This window comes from Lampetra planeri, chromosome 19 (assembly GCF_965212315.1).
Source record: "Lampetra planeri chromosome 19, kcLamPlan1.2.h2, whole genome shotgun sequence".
Classification (NCBI taxonomy): domain Eukaryota; kingdom Metazoa; phylum Chordata; class Hyperoartia; order Petromyzontiformes; family Petromyzontidae; genus Lampetra; species Lampetra planeri.
The window spans coordinates 12261623-12282637 of NC_136125.1; the positions used below are offsets into that span (position 1 = coordinate 12261623).

A 21015-nucleotide genomic window follows, 5' to 3' on the forward strand; every position below is an offset into this window, starting at 1 on the left:
GGCGATGTGCACGCACCACGTACTCGTTTGAGGCCGAGTCGACCTAGGGGCGGTTCAGGACACGGTTCGGATAATCGTCACTCGGTGTTGGCCGTGAGCTGGAAACGAACTTTGGTGGCCGTGTCGGTCGCTCAGCGCCACGCTCACCACTCGACACATCCACACACCACATACACACCACACCCACACACCACACACACCACCCACACACCACACACCAAATACACACCACAAACACACATCCACACCCACCACACACACCATCACACACACCCCACCTACCCCCACACCACACTCACACCACCCACACACACCACCACACACCACCTACACCACCCACACACCCCACCCACACACACACCACAAACACACCACCCACACTCACACACCACACACCACCTACACCACCCACACACCCCACCCACACACACACCACAAACACACCACCCACACTCACACACCACACACCACCCACACACACCACCCACACCACACACACTCCATTCACACACCACCCACACACCACCCACACACCACCTACACTCACCCACTCACTCACCACACACCATCCACACACCACCCACACACCACCTACACACCATCCACACACCACCTACACTCACCCACTCACCACCCACACACCACTCACCACCCACACACACCACACACTCACCACACACCACCCACTCACCACCCACACACACCACACACACACAACCACCCACACACCACTCACCACCCACACACACCACACACTCACCACACACCACCCACTCACCACCCACACACACACACCACCCACACACCGCTCTTGTCCCGGTGTGTCCGCTCCACGCCGTTCTCCCACTGCTTCAGTGACATTGTTGCACGCGACTTCATGATGATGTTGTTGTTGTTGCACGCGACTTGATGTTGTTGTTGCAGCGTCGTCGTCGTAGTTGAAAGTTGTATTTTGCTGAACCAGGTGGGCTGCTCTAGAGCAGTAGCGAGTGGCCCAGCTCACAGCCGCGAACAAAGTCAATAATCATGTTTAACACGTTGGCTGTCGCCACCAATATCATCCATGATAATAAGCCAACAATAATAACAACATTAAGGAACACAATTATGCACATATAAATCATAGCATAAAACAATAAGTGCGTGACATGTTTTCTCACAATCCCTTTTTTTAAACGACGGCACAATGTATGTACATGCAATAACAGACTCGTTACTGTAACCAACCCATTGATTGTGTTTCTAACCACAGTCGCGGTGACCGCGGCGTCTCGGAGGTGTTGACCACCTCGCCTGCTGTGCAGGGGCTCGTGGGTTCGATCACCACCCTGACAACGCCTGGTGGCTGCCGCTGCTGCTGCTGTTTGTCGTTTGCGGTATCTCTCTCGCTCTGTCTGTGTCGCCTCGTGGGTTTATCTCCGAGTTTCCCCCCCCCCCCTCCACGTCTAGACTCGACATCACGCGTTTAGAGGACTACTTGGCTGCTTAGACATTGCCACACGGTGATGATGACGTAGTGCACTAGAGGTGATGACGTAGTGCACTAGTGATAATGACGTAGTGCACTAGTGGTGATGACGTAGTGCACTAGTGATGGTGATGACGTAGTGCACTAGTGATGGTGATGACGTAGTGCACTAGTGATGGTGATGACGTAGTGCACTAGTGATGACATAGTGCACTAGTGGTGATGACGTAGTGCACTAGTGATGACGTGGTGGACTAGTGATGATGACGTAGTGCACTAGTGATGGTGATGACGTAGTGCACTAGTGATGATGACGTAGTGCACTAGTGATGATGACGTAGTGCACAAGTGATGACGTAGTGCACTAGTGATGGTGATGACGTAGTGCACTAGTGATGGTGATGACGTAGTGCACTAGTGATGACGTAGTGCACTAGTGATGATGACGTAGTGCACTAGTGATGATGACGTAGTGCACTAGTGATGATGACGTAGTGCACAAGTGATGACGTAGTGCACTAGTGATGGTGATGACGTAGTGGACTAGTGATGGTGATGACGTAGTGCACTAGTGATGATGACGTAGTGCACTAGTGATGGTGATGACGTGGTGCACTAGTGATGACGTGGTGCACTAATGATGATGACGTAGTGCACTAGTGATGGTGATGACGTAGTGCACTAGTGATGACGTGGTGCACTAATGATGATGACGTAGTGCACTAGTGATGGTGATGACGTAGTGCACTAGTGATGACGTGGTGCACTAATGATGATGACGTAGTGCACTAGTGATGGTGATGACGTAGTGCACTAGTGATGACGTGGTGCACTAATGATGATGACGTAGTGCACCAGTGATGGTGATGACGTAGTGCACTAGTGATGACGTGGTGCACTAATGATGATGACGTAGTGCACTAGTGATGGTGATGACGTAGTGCACTAGTGATGACGTGGTGCACTAATGATGATGACGTAGTGCACTAGTGATGGTGATGACGTAGTGCACTAGTGATGACGTGGTGCACTAATGATGATGACGTAGTGCACCAGTGATGGTGATGACGTAGTGCACTAGTGATGACGTGGTGCACTAATGATGATGACGTAGTGCACTAGTGATGGTGATGACGTAGTGCACAAGTGGTGATGATGAGTTATCGTTTGTGGCCGGGTCGCTTCTAAACCCTTTATCATTAGTGTAGTGTTTTAACAAGTGTAGTGTTTTAACAAGTGTAGAGTTATAACAAGTTGTTATAACAAGTTATAACAAGTGTAGTGTTATAACTAGTGTATAACAATAACAAGTTATAACTATAACAAGTTATAACAAGTTATAACTAGTGTATAACAATAACTAGTGTATAACAATAACTAGTGTATAACTAGTGTAGTGTATAACTATAACAAGTTATAACAAGTTATAGTTATAACTAGTGTATAACAAGTTATAACTAGTGTATAACAATAACAAGTTATAACTATAACAAGTTATAACAAGTTATAGTTATAACTAGTGTATAACAAGTTATAACTAGTGTATAACAATAACTAGTGTATAACTCGTGTAGTGTATAACTATAGCTAGTTATAGTTATAACTAGTGTATAACTAGAACTAGTTATATGTATATAACTATAACGAGTGTATAACAACTTATAACTATATAACTAGTGTAGTGTACAACTATATAACAAGTTATAACTATATAACTATAACGAGTGTTAGTGCCAATCACCGCCCAGGTTCAGCTCCTACCCCGGGCGGTGAGGTCGGCACTCGCCTCGCGCGCTGATTGGCCACGCGGCGGTCAACAAACGGTGACGTCACCGCGCGCGTAGCAACGCGGGTTCGTCCACCTTGGCCCTCTCCGCAGACATCCAAGGGGTGCTCAATCACAACGCGACTAAAAAACTAATTACCTACAGTAACTTTCACTGAGATGTCTAAATCCATATAGTTATAATCCGATTTAAATTCATGATTGTTGCGTAGTTCATATCGTACCACGTATTAGGATTACTTTTATTAATTAGTTTGACCACACCACCCCTACTGGAGTGAGTGGAGGTGAGGCAGGGGGGGGGGGCGCCACTTGGTATGGTCCGCCCTGGCCAGGATGGCTGTAAAGTAGTCCCGGGTCGTGCGGGCGGAGCGTTCCGCGGGGCGGCGCGGAGGGAAGCAGCGACGGAGACGTGAGCCGCCCCGGCGGCGGCAGCAGCAAAGCAACCGGCGGAGGTGGCGGCAATAACAACAAGAACCATCATCATCATCGTTGTTATTATTTGAATCCTAACAACAAAAACAACGACGACGTCGGCAACAATAGGAGACTAACGAAGGCGGTGAGGGGCGGTGAGGGGAAACCCTCGAGCCGGCCCGGTTTGGCGGCGAGCGGACCGTGAAAGGGGGGCTCTGGTGAGGGGGGCCGAGGGCTGTAACCCCGGGGGCAGCTGCGGCGGGAGCTGATCGGAGTCTCTGTCTGGCGCCGAGGGTGTCTGTCCGTGCCTCCTCCTCTGCTGCTGCTGCTTGTCGTCTTCACGGTGGGGGGGGGACACGGGCCGGCAGAGCGCCGCCGCGGACCTGGCCTCGGGCAGCTGGAGGGGACGCGGCGGCGGCGGCGGCGTGTGATGGAGTGAGGGCGGCGCGGAGCTCAGCATGGCTTCGTGCTCAAGGTAGCGTCGGGGTCGTGGTGGTGGTGGTCGTGGTGAATGTGGTGGTGATGGTGGTGGTGCTGGAGGCCGTGATTGTGTTTTGCTGGCGGTGTTTGTGGTGCTGGTGCGATGGGTGACGGTCACCTATGGTCGTGGTTATTGTGGCGGTGTGAGGGTGGTGGTGGGAGGTGAGCGTGGTTTGGTGGTGATGTGGAGGTGGTGTTGATGGATGTGGTTGATGTGAGATTGTAGTCCGTGGCACGAGAAAGTGGAGGCGACATGGTGGTGGTCAGATGATGCCGTGGAGGTAAGATGGTGGTGAAGATCGTGGTTATAAAAGGTGGAGTTATAGTGATGGTTGATAGATGGTGGTTGATGGCACTGATAATTGTAATGAAGGTGGGAGGATGGTGATGAATGATGTTAGATGGTGTTGGTTTTATTATTGGAGACAGCGGGGTGAAATGCTGGTGGTGGTTAATACTGAGGTGGTGTTTAATGGTGGATGTGGGCGTTCGAGGTACAGAGGTAATGGTCGTGAAGGCAAGGTGGTGGTGGAATTCAGATGATGGTTGTTGGTGGATGCAATATGATGGAACTGTTGGAGGTCATGTTGATGAGAGTGGAGGTGACATGGTGGAGGATAGATGTTGAACGTCGGTGGTGGAAGTCGTGGTGGTTCTTGTGATGCCAAGAGAAGATGGTACTTTTGGAGGTCCTAATGAGGAATTATGAGGTGGTGAGGGCAATTATTTTTTCATTGGCAGAAGAGTCGAGGTAGTTTTTAGGATGGTAGTGTAGGAGGCTTGCTGGTCGTGCTGATGACTGTATGGATACCATGTCAACGAGGTGGTGGCAATAATGTCAGGAGTCTTGGTTGAGGTGATAAGTGAGGTAACAGCGGTGGTGTGGAGGTTATTTAGAGGCATTGCTTTTATGATCTTCATTTCTTGTGTTGGAACTGATGTTCCTGGTGGCTATGAAATTGTGATGGTAGGTATCATGGTGGTGATGCAAACAGAAGACATTTAACAGTTCATCCTCCCTGCAATTAGATTAACTGTCACCATTTGGGGTTGCTATTCAATTTCAGAATCACATTTTTCATTTAATTGTTACTGACTTGTTGGTATTGTTTCTCACTGTTATGACCCTATAATACAGTGTTCACTCAGTTAGCCTAAATATAACGTCATAACCTTTGCAGAGCATTTGCATGAATCGGTACATGATCAATTCGAGGATAACAATCGGTTATAATCTAATTCTTTGGTAAAAGTACTTTGACAGTGGCGCGCAACACATCAACACATTCTGGCAATAACACTGCCTTGAAAGTAAACCTACACAATAGGCGACGTTTCGGACAATGGGCCATACTAGCACTATGAAGGATGTGCTATGAAGAAGCGCCATTGCCCGAAACGTCGCCTATTATGAATGTGTCCCGTTTAATCGATGCATTTGTGTATTATTAAATGCCATGTAAACCGTCTCCTTAATATAATTTTCATGCCCATGCCATTGGTATGCAATTTTTCAGAGCAGGAATTGGTACCACCAAAGGTATCAAACTTAAATTGTACCGATTAATTTACGTCTAAAAAGGTGAATTATGTTATAACACACTCATTTCAAATGGTTATAATTAACTTTTATTGGCCATATAAATAAATTGGAAAACAGCAAACTTTTGCCACCTCCAGGTGGTAACAAGTGAAATATCTTGTTTGGGGCCCATGGACTATGGGGGGTGGTGGTGTGGATAACGTTTCTACCCCTTGTGGACAAGTGTTCCTTCCTTGGCAGGGCTTTCTTTTACAAGCTTTTGGATACAATGTTAGTCCCAGCCCTGTCGAGATGGGTCAGGTGGTGGACGCCAGGCAGGTGGCACAGATGGATTGGCAACAAATAGCGGGAAGAGAGGAAGGGCCCAATAGGTGACATTAAGAGGATTGTGTGAGGGTATCCTGTTTGTTGATGTGATTGTGGGTGACTTGGCTTGTGTATACTGAGTGCGGTTGTGAAAAAGTCAACGGCAAGGGAGCCACGCATGTTGAACGCGGATGTGATGAGTGATTCGGAGAAGTGTGAAGGATTCAGAGAAGTGTGAAGGATTCAGAGAAGTGTGATGGGTGGACGGAGATGGCTTTGGTGCTCTGGCCCAAAGGTGAAGTGGTGGATTGCAAATTGAAGATTTGATGGTTGTGACAAGCCACAAGCCCCAGGATTGTAATGGGTTAGTAAGAAGAGATGAAGGGAAAGAACAATAAATGATCTGTCAGACTGGTGGTGATTGAGAGAACTGGGGTTGGTAGTAGGGGTGGGGGCTAGTTAGGACTTGTGAGACCAGGCAGAGTCATGGGAGCAATTGGATGGTGGAGGAGTTGAAAGGAAGTGGCAAAGCAGGGGGATGAGGGTGGTATGAAAGGGAAGATGGATGATGAGTGGGAGGTGAATGAGTGGAAAAGAGGAGGTTTGTGGTTAGGATGGAAGATGTCTTTGTTGGATGCTCGTAATTCTGTACATGTCTGCGGTATTCATGACAATGTTGTAGGCACATTCATGGATTTGGAAAAGCAGCCAGTGTAAGGAAGGGCACACAAAGGATTCAGATTCAATTCATGCTGTAATTCACAAATAGCAGCTTGTTGAATCGAGTTTCATCATTCTACGTTGTGCATAATAAAATAATAGCACGCGATTGTGTGTTTTCTCACCATTAGTTGAAAGCAAAGATACAAAAAACGTCGACTATCATAAATACACAATAATAGAGCCTGTTGCTCATTTGAAATACCATTGCATCTTTAATGGATTGCAACTTTTAATATGATTTCATCAGTAGTTTGAGCCATCAACTAAATGGCAGCATCCATTTTATAATTGTTATCTTGGGGACAAGGGTGCAGTGCGTTTTTTGCATTATTCTGGAAGTCCCATACATAATCTGTGACGTATCTACATAAACGTGTTGACAGCTTCTTTCTCATCGCTGTGTTCGCGTTTAATGGCTGTATATGTTGTCAAGAGAGGCTGTGCATTTTTATGTAAACTGATGTATATCCATTGGAGATGAATTTCATTTACCTCCCTTATGTGGTGGGTATTTACTGTAGAAACAGTTTTATTTCGTTGGTTTCCGATCATTGTGCTTAATTTCCAAAGGTGAGGCGTAACAGTAGATGTGTGCTTTGTGCCGGAGCTGCGTTGTGCGGTTTTCCGATCGTTGTGATCGCAGCAGAGTGTCCTGAACGGTTTGGTACGAGTTGGCTTCATTCCAACCAAAACAGAGAACATTGTTAATGTGAGAGAGTCTACTACCCATTACTTCTGGTTTTAGAGGCCAATGGACGTGAGAACTTGCTTACATACAACCACATTTTACGCAACACTCTTATAAACACAGGCCTTGCTCATTTTACATGGTTGATGTCGTATGTGCTGCTGGGGTTTTCTATCAGCTATCTGCGGTCCTTGATTTTCACATTCCCAAAAGCATTTCGACGGGAGCCAGGAGCTGCTTTGTTGCTGCTGCTGCTTTCAGCATTAAACAGTGAGATACCGGATGTGTCTGTAGGACACGCCTGCAGGAAAGAGGCCGAAGGTGACGTGACACACTGAGATATGGCCTGTGTATGTGTCCATAAAAAAACAAGAAGCAGTTCCATTCCCAGCATTGCCCTGGGAATACCGCAGGAATTCTCAAGAAAACAATATTCCCAAAATCCAAACACTGGGCTCAAAGCCAGGACAAAGTCTTCATTAATAATCCAGATTACTGCTCGACATTTAATTGTCTTAAATTATTCTGTTTTTTTCTGCATATAAGTTTGAGCCGTGCCAGAGTAAGCCAGTCTGCTTCTCTTTATTTAAACTGCCAAGAATCAATTTTCTAGATTAGTAATTCTATGTTGACTGGTGGCCTTACAGCTCCTATTGTGTAGAGTATTAATAACAATATATCTTCCACAATGTCCACCATACTGTAGTGTCTTACGCGAGGGTTATGAAAAAGGGCATATTTGTCATGTTGCTTTCTCAGTCATTGATTTAAAATAATTGTGCTATTACAAGCAACCGAGTGACTGCATGTCAGTCATGCACATGTTCTGACCATCATACAGGGTCACTTAATTCACTGAATGTTGATTGGACAAATAGCATGAATGTATGTAACTACGTTGTTATCAATTGACTTTCATGATTTTCCCAGTATAAGCAAGTCGGTAGCAATAAAACAACAATGCACATTTTTGCTTGTACATTCGTTACATTTCTGAAGCGACACGCTTTTATGTGGACAGGTGCGTTACATTTGAACTACACATTTACACTGGACACAGAAGGGTATTTTTTCCGTGTGGCAGTGCTTGCGTAACAACTGTTTACCTTAAACACTTTGACCTATAATCATTTTCTAGAAATGAAACAAAATGGCTGCTATTGCCATTGCTTTCGTTTCCCCGGCCTGCTGGATTTTCAGTACTTAAGTGCATCAAGTGTCTCCATGAAATACACGAAGAGAGGAAAAAACACACATTTTGATGATACACACAATTTACTTTGTGCAGAACGCTGTCCACTTTAGTGTAGGAATGATGAATTGCACTGCATTCATAGGACCGTAATTTTTTCCCCAAGAGCTGTGGACAAATATGTGGCGCTAATGCCAGTAATTGGATCTGGGTGTCAGGGTATCAAACCGAATACTTAAGAAGGGCTTGCCGCCAAAATGCAGTGGGTTGTTCAAAATGTCTCTCCAGGGTGCAAGTAGTGGGGTGATTGCAGTGTGGTTTCTTGGCCCCAAAAAAACGGCCGCAAAGACCTCAAGCTGCGGGGCTGCGGCTGAATGTGTAATTGCAAGATGACACCGCTGCTGTTTGAGATGCGGTAGATATTTAAACTCGGGCGCTCCGATGCTGTGGATCAGCCAGAGTCCTGGAGGTTTCACGGATGAACAGCTTGGTGTTCTTGGTGAACTTTTATGGTTTGTAAAGCTCTGTCAAGAGACTGGGAAATGCATGTGTTGTTTTTACTTGGAGGCAAGGATTTCGAGCCTAAACCCTGGCCTCTGTTCTTTTGTACTTCCAGTTGGCTACGTTTGAGGATAAACTTTTAAAACGTCACACAATACAGTGACTAACACTTTCCGGAATAATATAAACAGGCCGAGTAGCCGAGAGAACCAGTTGAGCGGTGTTTTTTTCCTCTCTGTTTGAGAATGCGCATATTGAATTTTGGTCCCCAGATTTGTGTTAGTTGCATTATCATTAATTCATTTTAAAATCCTCTTGCCCGTAGGGGCCTTTGGGCATAAACAACTCATTTACATGTCCAGTCTGGTATCAAGCTCCGCGAGACTGTGAGCTCGTCGTTACATAATCTCATTTGCATTAGAACATGGACATAAAGCCGCGGCGGAGTGATCAATCATTGAGTGTTGCGTGTCGCTCAGTGCGAGCCACTGCAAGCCAGGAGCGCTGCCGTTTGCTCTCTGGGTTGGAGTTCAGTTTCATCTTCGTCTTCGCAGTGATCACGAGGATGTGAAAGAGAAAAGAGGCCACTTACAGTAGAGTCACAATCAGGGGTGTGTTTTTCGCCTTCTCTTCTTTATTTATTTAGTTTTTCAGGCCGGACAACCCTCCCCCTTGACTGTGAAACACACACACAGATCATCAAAACAAACGGGGCAAGGCAGCCCAACAAAAAGACCTTTGTGCAATAATTGTTATAGCTGTGGAACAAGTTTGAAACCCATTTAAAAACCATTTGCATCTCATAATCAATGTTGACACATTTAAACCTTACCGTATGAAACATCTTCCACGGTCTTTATTGTTTTCTTATTCCGCGGACGTTTTTATTGTTGCACATTTTTGTCTATTGGCAGACGTAAAATAGTTGTTTACCCCAAAACACGAGTTTTGAAACCGATCCATGATGCACTTGCAAGCTTGGTGTTTGGTGGGCGGGAACCGCAGTAGGTCTCAATCGGTGGACAACAATATCCATGTCCTTGGTTCATGACAAAATAATCCCATGCGTCCTACAACGCCTCCTAAGTGGCCAGACGCGCATGGGAGATATCAGGCGAAGAACGTGTTGTTCATTGCTTCTTCTTCGTCTGTTGTTTGGGCGGCTGGCTGGCTGCATTTACAAGATGTCCAGGTGAATGCCGTAAAACAATGAAATAATTGCTCGAGTGCTCGCGGAGATTTTGGGTAAATGCTGCGTACTGTGTTTAGTCTCTTAGCCCCCCACCACCACCCAGCACACCTCTTCTGCACGCCGAAAAGTTGGCTTCAGTTGCTGCTGCTGCCACCGACTGGATGAAAATGGAGGGCAGTGAAACGAAAGTGGGGGGTGGGGAGCGATGGGAATGACACCGCCCTTAAGCCGCCTGGAGGCATCAGCGCCGTGTGCTTTATATACACGCAAGCTGCACGGTTTGGATATGACCCAGAACACAACTTCTGCAGGCTCCCCGTTGATTTCGGATACATCTTTATCATAATCGCAGCACCGAAAAGGCATGTCAACAGCAATGCATTAGTTTGAATGCATTCCGCTCAACCGTCTTATTTACGCTTGCCGCTATTTATCGACGGTCTTCTCTTTTTTTATTGAGGTTTAACCGCCGTGTGTTGTTGAGGAAGTGCAACGTGATGTCGCGAAATAAAGGTGTATGAAAGGGAAATACTTGAAATAAAATATTATTGGGTCTAATAATGGCATCATGATAAATAATGGCCTCTGAATTTGGTTGGGTTTTTCAATGCTCCGTAAAACGCTTGCCGCACGGTTAAGTGTGCTATAAATACATGACGTGAAAACATATTAAACTCAAGAATAAAACAGATTGGGTAGAGTTTGCCTTCTACAGCACAGCGCATGGCTGCTAACAGCCTTTGGAATGCGAATATGATTGGTCAAGGGCTCTTGGCAGTGCTTTTTATTGAGGTCAGTTGGGCACACAGGAACATGCTTGCACAAACCATAACAGGCCACTTATGCAGAACATTCTGTACACGTGTGTGTGTCTGTGCGAGTTGTTTTATAAAAGCCTGCCATGAAAAATACTACCCTTCGGGAATGCTTGTTCGTGGTTGCCTAGCCAATCCACGCATGCAGGGTACGTGGTAGTACAAAATAAAATGTATTAAAGAAGGCCGAGCGTCAACATCAATGGACCCTACCAATAACAGCTTGGTGTACATTTTGACAATGGCATGTTGCCGTGGTGGAATGGTCCCACCCCACTGGACTTGCAATCTCGAGGTTTGCCAGTTTGATCCGCTGGTGCAGCAGTTAAAATTAAGCGAAATTGTCCTAAATCCCACCACCACCACCACCCGGCTCGCCTCTTTCCACCCAGCAACGTAAATGTACAGCTACGGTTCGTCGATTAGCAGGGCGCGTGCGGTGGGATAAAGTGAGGGTACTCCCACTTCCAAAAGTTTGCCCAGACCCTTTGCACCAGCAGTGCTCCGAGCAAGAAATTGCAGGGCTGCACCTTTACCACCACCAAAATATAGGCAAAAATATAAGTACAAATTTTCTCCCCCAAAAAAGATTATTTTGTATTATAATGTATTTGTATTAATTTCATTCGTTTGATTAGCTGCAGCGGTTGAGTTTGCCATGTACAGTGCTGATGTATTATCTGTGGATATGTACGTAACGGCCCAAACTGATTTCCCCAGTAGTATTAGCATGTATTCGTGTGAAAGGCATTCTTTACTTATCAACAATTATGTTCACACCATACTGGTGCGGCTATTACATCTCGGCTCTTAAAGTTATTCTCCAAACTGCAACTCATGCAATTATTATACTACTTAGCCTTTAAATCATTTTAACTTTTCTTCTTGCTATGTTGGCCCCAACATTAGAAGTTGTTGTTTTACAATAATGCGGCTTTATGCTGTACAGTAACACGCAGAGGAAGTATGTTCCTCCCCCAAGCCTCTCATTTTATTCCAGCCACATCGGATAGAGCGATGCGTTTCATTAATTGATCCGTGCTAGCATGCCAACTCTTTCACTATACAACCTTAGAGCCAATGCCATGACACCACCGACATAAATATCCCTCTGCAGTCTGGCACACAAGTGGTGGGAGGGAGGGGAGGGAGAGCTCGGTGGGTGGCCAGCTACCACTCCTGCTCTCTCGCATTAGCCAAGCTCTATTTTTATTTACCTCTTCAGACTTAGCTGACCTGCAGGAAACCCTCGCCGGGTGACAGGCTGAGCCGCCACACGAGGCCATACAGCGACGGGCATAGCCTCTCCGTCACCTCCTTGACCCCTACCGTCCTCAAAAGTGTAAAGTTTACTGGTGAAATTTACTGCACAGTAAACGGCATGCCTTACGGGGCCCTGGGTAGTTTATGAAGCACTTGTTGATTGCCTGCTCTGTGCCCTTCGAGTTGTTCTTTGTGCATCCAAGCGGTGAACACCATTCCATTATCCAAGGCTAGCACATGACTGTCCTACTCAAAGGTTAAGAGGTCACTGTGGCCCAATGTTGCTGTTGATGCGAAAAAACAACGCGTCATCTCTTTCTGCTGCCGCTTCCCGCAGCTGTTGCGCAGTCGACACCCAACCTCCAAAGTCCGCTCTTAATCTCATCGGCATCACCATTTGGCTTTAGGTCTTTCCCCCTTGGTTGCCGAGCTGTTGACGCGACCTCCAATGGTGGTTGTCCTCAGTAGCCTGCCCTCCCCGTCCTGAACACGTTCCTCTTCCTGAATGCGGTCCATAGCTTCGTGTTAATTGTGATCTGTCAAGCCCGATCGGTGTAACGGGCACATGCCAATTGATATCACAAATATCCTGAATCCACTTCCGCGATGATCGGCTATGAAAGTGTAATTTATTTATTAGCTTTTCCACCCCCACTGGAGCAGTGACTTGGGGATGGTTAGAGCCCTAATTTTAAGAGCGAGAGAGCCGTTGTAAGTACTGCATTTTATGAGGTAGTGTTGTAATTTCCAGCATGGGGTTTAATTAGCCTTTACCCTGGCATCTTGTGGTGAGTGCTTGTGTTCTGCTGTCGCACCTACACGAGCAAGTCTGACAACGGACTGGGGCTCATTCCTTTCGCAAAAAAATTCATGCTGGTGGGGGTTGGCAGCGATGGTGGTGCTAAAAATAACGTCAATCCTGCCCGATGGTGTTACTTTGGTCCTCAACAAGTTCTCCGCATCAACCCTCTGGAATGATGACATCGAGGTTTAAACATATCCACCACGGCAGTGCCCTGTGACACAAAATAAAGATGCTTGAGTCGTCAAGGACATAATGTTTCAACAATTAATATTAGTTCTTACGCTCCTGATGCACGCATTAAATCACGCTTTTGGGGCAGCAGTTGGGGGCCTCAAATTTTAATGGACCCCCAAAAATAGATTATGATGCTTAGACGCAATACTTTGGCACTATAATGAATCCTACAGTGGTAATCGATATCACAACAAAACTGTGTTTTACCAGCAGTTACAGGCCAAAATTAAACTTGTATATTCATCTTGGCATTCAAATTCCTATATCACATAAAAAACTGAAAATAACCAAGGTGAATAGCAATGAGATGTTTGACATTGAGGATGGGTGGTGGTATAAAGACAGTACATGGTAAGAACTGAATATTTAAAGAGGTGCCCCAAAAACTTTAAAGTTCTGTTCACCCATCACACTTATACACCCATCACACTTATACAGCCCTGCATCTAACAATTGTTTGATAATTATAATTTACGGGAATTATGCAAACGCTACCTTTGCATTCGTGGAACGACCGAAGAGGAAAAAAAGACATGAAATATTCTTTATTAGAATCGTGAATCCGAGTCATGACGGCGAATTGAGTCACTAGTAGGGGGGGGGGGGGCGTGGGGACACATTTTTAAATTCCTGATAATTAGAAATGTGCCGTGTTATGGACTGCTGCTGTGGTGGGGGGGGGGGGTGCGCGCCAAGGCCGGCGTGCCTAGGCTGGTGTCACAAAGCAGTGCAGTGCGCGCAGAATTCGGGGCACTTCCAGCAGGGGTTAGGCTGGCGTGAGTGCCTGTGTTGGTACAGGTATGCGGGCACCGCTAATGTAACTACAGGTGCCTGCAATAGCACGCCGCGGCCAAGTGACCCTGGCGCGGCAGAGTTTGGCGTCTACGTGTACAGTTTGCCACAGGCCCTTTAGCCCGGCGATCACCGGGGTAGCTTTGCCCGCCCACCGCCTGCCTTGCCCGCCCTGCCCGCCTTGCCCTGGCCAAGCAACGTGGTGGTGGGGGGGGCATCAGTCCCGCTATGTACAGCACGACGGTGCAGTCGGATGTGCCATTGTTAGTTGCATGCCGCCATGAGCACGGCACTGTGACGTCATGCGGCGTGGCGGCCTCAATGGTCGGTGATGTAACTTTGTGATGACAACCAGAGTCGTGCTTTAGACACTCGCCTATGTTTGTTGTTTTAGCTGGTCTCAGCTGGTGGATGATACCTGTGAAATAGCATTGTTTAGTCCCTCGCACCTGCTCCACACATCTTAGCGTGGTGAAGGTGAAGGGAATTTTTAAATTTTTTAATCTGTAGCTACTTTATTGTGTAAAAACGTGCAACCATTGTATTCGGCGCATGATCATTGTTCTCTGACATCATTCTCAAGCCCACGTGGCGTCACGCGCAAGCTAATCACAAGTGCCGGCAGATGGATGGATAATTGGAGAGTTTATATATTCATGCGCATACAGCTAAACACACAGTGTGGTGATTTAAACCACGATGCAATGCAGGTGCCTATAACAATGTAAATGAAATGGATCATCTTCGGTGCCATCGCGAACGAGACGCTGTTGAAAGTCTCTCCTGGCAGTGTCGGCGCAGTCTCGTGGCCACTTTCGGACCCCAGGGAAGTCTTGACGCGGCAAAATGTAATTGCTAAGCCTCGGCCTTGATGAAGTAATAAGTAATGATACAGTGTTGCAACAATAGCAAGACTGTGATGTCATGCGTCTTCAATTGCCGTTGGCGGTGACATTGTTTAGATCGTTACGTGGTTAATTGGTTTAATGAAGGCATTGAAGTTCGCATTTGGTGCACTCGTCAAAACCACCTTGCCATCGTGGTTGTATACAGTGTGTACTGTATCAGTACAGTGTGCACTCAGTATACAGTGTGTACTGTACCAGTAGTGTGTACTGTCTGTATACAGTGTGTACTGTATCAGTACAGTGTATATCGTTTTGTATACAGTGTTTAATGTACCCGTACAGTGCATCGCGTATGTATACAGTGCGTACTGTATCAGTAGTGTGTATCTTTTTGTATACAGTGCGTACTGTATCAGTACAGTGTGTATCGTGCCTGTATACAGTGTGCACTGTATCGGTACCGCGCGTATCGTGTTTGCGTACAGTGTGTACTGTATCAGTATACACTGTATCGTGACAATAGGTTTTTTCCCCTTTTTTGGCAACAAAACAGCTGTGTTGAGATGTTAAAACACCAAACTGAGACCTTTTACAAGTAATCACGTGTGCATTCACCACAATACTTGTGGTCAGAATGCAAACAAAAAACGTACTCTGATAATAAATGCGTTGTCCTTGAAACTGATTGGTCCACACCAATGTGTGTACAGTGTCGGTGTACAGTGTGTACAGTGCGCACAGTGCCGGTGTACAGTGTGCACCTATCGGTGTACAGTGTATCGTCATTAAGCTGGCCAATCGCGAGGTAATAAACGTAGAGCGGTACTGAGTGTTCTGGTTGATGCGTAATAAACGTAGAGCAGTACTTAGTGTTCTGGTTGATGCGTAGCAGCATGCTGCAGAGTTGTGCGTGCCAGCTGGGAGCGGTATTAATAGTTATGTTTGCTTGACGCGAGGTGAGGTCAACGTATAAAGGTGCAGATGCACACACACGACAGGACGGGACGTTTGGCATCCGATCAGCGCGGTTGACTACGTATGGTGCTAAAGAAGTTCAACATCCGTACATTGTAAAATTCGACACAATTACTTTTCATTTGCATTCTTTTTTCCTGTTGGGGTTAATCTTAATTTCTGGGGTTAATCTCAATTTCTGGGGTTAGTATCTGAATACATCATTCTTACACTGTAACACAAAGATTTTACTTTGCAATCCAAAAGTAAGGCATGGAGAATGGATCCTCTGCTTGTAAAATGCATATCACCCCCTGCACAGAGCACGCTCTTTGTTATCTGTTTGCTGTGATCTTCTGTAGCACATGCAGCATAGTGTGGCTGGTGCCGTGCCACATACAGCAACTTCTAGGCAGGTGGGTTTCTTTGGGTGCTTCTCTATCACCAGCTGGTTTCAAATTATCAAAAGCACTGCCCGTGCATTCCCCTTAATCAAGAAGTTTGGTGGCCCCGTGATCCTTTTAATCTTCAATATCGGCCTCTAAGCCCGTGCTCCGTTTTATTGGCTGCAGAACGATCGTACCAAACTGCAGCATTTCTGCCGCTTAATCTTTAAATGGTGACCAGCAGTGATACAGGGGAGAATGCTTATCAATGCCATCTGGTTTGCCATTCCTTCTGCACAGTCTACGACGAACGAAGCACAGCACATCTGTTGCAGGGCCAGGTGTGCCACAGTCTGACTCGGACTCATTTTACCGTCACTGGGGATTTGAGACAATGGCATCTCCCGTGTCCCCCCCGCCACCGCCCCCCTGGCACGGTTCAACAGTTGTTGCAGCAGCGTGTGTGTGGGTCAGGTGAAAAAGATGCGCTGAGCTTCACCCCCTGAGAACAGAAGGGATGGGGCTGTTATCACGGGGCACTTTCTGTGGCCCCCCCCTTTAAATACGAGGGTGTGCGAAGTAGATTGACACTCAAAAGACAGACACGTCCTAAAACTGACGTTTGGTAACACGGAACTCCCGCGTCATGGAGCAGCGGTACCAGAATGGACTCGGACGTGCCAATGCTTTGACTGTTAAGCAGGGATACATGGCGAAATTCTGTTGGCAAGGTGCTTTCGGTAGAATGTGTATCCCTGATCACCTGGTCGTGCGTTTATATTGGCACTCCGTTCTGTTTTTGGAGTACGTTTTCGCCACAGGGTGTACGAAATCGTTGTGCAATGTTGCATTTATTTTCAGCTGCATTTTTAGATTGTTGTAAGGCTCAACATGTTTGCCAAACACCGTCTATTTGGCGGGGATTATGTTTTTAGAGTATACACTTTATATTGTTTTTTTCCAAAGCTGTAAGCTTGATAGCTTCATTAAACCACACACCGCTTGTTGTTTACACGTCGGGGGTGGGGAGGGGAGGAGTCCCGTTTGCTTTGGTTGAATATTTTCTACACGTGATTGAATTTCACTCAGCCAAACCACATCATGTTTGTAAGGCAAGTCTGCAAACAGCTTCATAGCAAAGACGCTATTGTGTCTTTATGTGGAGCCTTATTCATTGCGAATGCCTACCATGTCCACGACAGCGGCACATGACCCGCTTGACTTATCCAAAGTCACCGAAGGATTTCGTAGAGATGCATCTTATCGGCGGTTGTATGTGCGGCACATTGGGATCGCTCGGCCACTTAAGCCGAGAAACTGGCACTTTAATTTCGGGTGGCAAGTGCTTCGGGTCTCGTCCGTCGTGCCAGCTCTCAGACTTGCGTGTGCGATTTTTCTGGACCCTTTGGGATATTCAGGTTATAGCATACAGCTGTCATGTCAAGGCTGCCAGCCAATCGAAATAGTAGTACTTATATCATCTTCCCAAGGGATAAGAACCTTAAATGGAATGATGTTTCGTGTCAGACATTGTTTTGTTATGTAACATTGTCTAGCCAATCCCTTCGTTAGTTTGCCTTTCCAACTCTCCTGTTGCCTAGTTGTGTGCGAGTCGGCCACCAATTAGTCTAAGGACCCCCGCCCCCCGTGCACAATGAAGCAGTGCAGGCAGCCGTATTGCTTCCACGATGTCGACATTAAATAAATACCCCGACGGTGCACCGGAGACGGTCATTGCGAATAAAGCAAAAAGATCTGCAGTGCTGCTCGCTTTCTCGCTTGCTTCACGTTTTCAGTGATTTTATGCTGTGGAGTTTGCTTGAAAAGACTGTGAATAGGATAAATAGGTGCTACAAATGTAAGTAATAAATGTAGCATTTTAAACAACATAACCATAGCCACCTTTGATAAAAACAAAAGCATTATAGTAATAAATGTACTTAAATATTTTTTCGAATAGTAATCCGACCACGGGGCTCGGTGGTAAAGTGAGGAGTTGTTCGGAATCTGAAAGTTGTGAGTTTAAATCCTGGTTGGGGGGTTCTCTTGTGCTGAACGGTGTGACATCTTGTAAGCTCTGAAAACGCACTTAGTAATAGTCAGAGTACTAATAACTACTTATAAGAGCACTAACAATTGCAACAGCAGAGCAATTTAGGAGTGCTGGGGTATGTAGATGTCTAATATTCTTGCAGTGTATAAGCTGGTCGTTCATCCCTGAGCGACTGAACCTGGAAACACATGCAACGCACCCCCCCCAACAGGGATGGACGCGAATGGTTTGTTTATGCTGTGAGTGGAGCCACACCTGGTATGGCCCAAAGGTGTCTCACACACACAGCGTGCCCAATTGATTTAGCGTGCTTCGCCTCCGAACTCATCAATCATGCGGTGGCTGCAGTTCACTAGTGGTCATAGCAGCCAGGTGATGGACAAGTCCTGCACCTGGACATCATTGATTCATGACTCGTTCAATGTGCAGTGCCCCCTCCCGTTCCCCACCCACCCACTTTCCCCAGAACTTTCCTAACATGCTCCTGAAATATAAACAGAGGGAAGGGAGTTCACATGCTCCTTTCACCTTTGGCCCAAGTCAGCCTTTGTCAGATATTTGTAGGAGTTTTAAATATCTTTATTAGTGCATCTTTTCTCATGGAGAATATTGTCTGGCGAGGAAAGGCACGATTAAGCCAAATTAACGGTTAAACCAGTGGAAATTCCAGATTAGCATGACAGGGGAAAGTTTGTCTATAGGGGCCACTGTTGATTGAAAACACAAGTGCGGAATAATGATCCAAAACTGTCGGTGAAGTGTGGGCGTTGTGGAGTAAGCAAGGCGTGCAAAATGTACTCCCCTGCTAATTTCTGTTCTAAAAACTCCTTTAAAGTGTTGCTTTTCATGTCTCTCGCCTGCATTCGAACTGTACGTACACATGTGATAATTAAATGCAGATTCATGAGCGAGCCTGTAAATTAATAGCTTGTGCAAGTCGCAATGGACAGTGTCGCAGCACGGCTGTCTGACGCTATAATTTCGGGTTGCACGTGGAACGCATTGCAGACGTCAGTACGAGCACCGAAACGAGTTCATTATTTAAAAAAACTGAAACTTTAGTAAAGTCGAAAGCCCATGAACACTGGTGGCAGAATATTGTGAAATGAGTTGTGTGTGTTTTTAAAGCTCTCCAACGAGGCAAGGTATTGTGCCACATGATTTAAATAATGCAGTGTGCTGCCTATTACCACCGTCATGTTATTGTGAAATCTACGTGTGCGCTCTGGGGATTTGAACAATTAGATCCTTACTGCCTCTGCTAGGGTTGCGTGAATCCAAGTGAGCATAATCCTAATTCCTTACAGATTTGTTTTTGAATTCCTTGTGTGGTGTTGATGATTTACTGCCCACAGGAAAAGCTCTGCAAATTATAATTTTACTTGGCAGGGCCTCCAAGTCTACACCATCATGGCAGTTCATGTTGGCTGCAGGGCCACCAGTGGTTAGTGGCACGGTGGGGTGTTTTTGGCTCCAGGGACCCACATTTGTATAGCCCCGTAGGATGTAGATAGGCCCTTGTGCAGGGAAATGGCTTCTGAGTTTTCATTTTTCTCCAGAGCCCAGATTTTTATCTCTGCCTTCTTCCTTTGTTCACCTGGAAAGTGTTTACTTACGGTTGGCGGGCTGCTGTGTGATGGACGTACGGTGCTCATTTTGAGGTACAGATATCCATGACAGGCCACTTTGCTTATAGCCAGAATATTTAACATGAAATTCGTAAACATGAATACTAATATGAGGATAGGTTTTCCCCCTTTTTTTCTGGCAACAAAACAGGTGTTAAGATGTTAAAACACCAAACTGAAACCTTTTACAAGGAATCATGTCTGCATTAACCACATATACTTGTGGTGAAAATACAAACAAAAACATGCTCTGACAGTATATGCATTGTCTTTGAAACTGATTGGTCCACACTAATTTTCAAGTGTTTGTGCATTAATATGTGCATTCATATATGGTGTGCATGTTAAGACAAGTCAAAATTGTCTTTGCTGAAATGAGCAATGGGGTTTTCCTCATCTCTGTTGACAGTCCTCAGCTGGTGGTGACCACTGATGAATAAACAACAGTGTACTGTATATATTATGTGTTTATGTACTGGAAATGTGTAGCTGGTGTGCGTGTTTGTCAAATGTGGTCAAATATAATAGACACGATCTAATCACCATAGCCTCCTGTGTGTCATTTTAATTTAACGGGGACGGAAAGCATCAGGATGCGTGGTGAGTGAAAGTCCACGTGCACTGTATGCGAGCGTGGCCACATCTTGTTCTAACACGTGCCCTTTTGGACGCTATCTTTCTCGCCGTGGGGAAACGCACGCACGCTGGACTTGCTGGCACTTACACCAAGCGTACAATGATTATACATGAGTCATACGACACAACCACATTGACTCGAATCGTAGAGGTAAAGTGAGTTGCTAAACAATTGGAGAATGGTGTTTTGAAATTTGCGTTCTCTGAATTAGTTCACACAGCCGATGGAGCTTGTATATATGTTGTTAATGCAATGAGGTGTTTTTTGTGCTATTTATTCATGTATTTTATAAACGTATGGCTTC

At 46.0% G+C, this 21015-nt stretch overlaps 1 protein-coding gene across 1 annotated transcript in view; it reads left to right on the forward strand.

The window, feature by feature from the left end:
• Positions 1-3630: 3630 nt before the first annotated feature.
• LOC144724141 (AF4/FMR2 family member 4-like) overlaps positions 3631-21015 on the forward strand; it is a 63038-nt gene continuing 45653 nt past the window's right edge. The window contains exon 1 of the mRNA XM_078603048.1: positions 3631-4146. Coding sequence (XP_078459174.1) covers positions 4130-4146 — 17 coding nt within the window. The 5' untranslated portion in view covers positions 3631-4129. The remainder of the gene's footprint in view (positions 4147-21015) is intronic.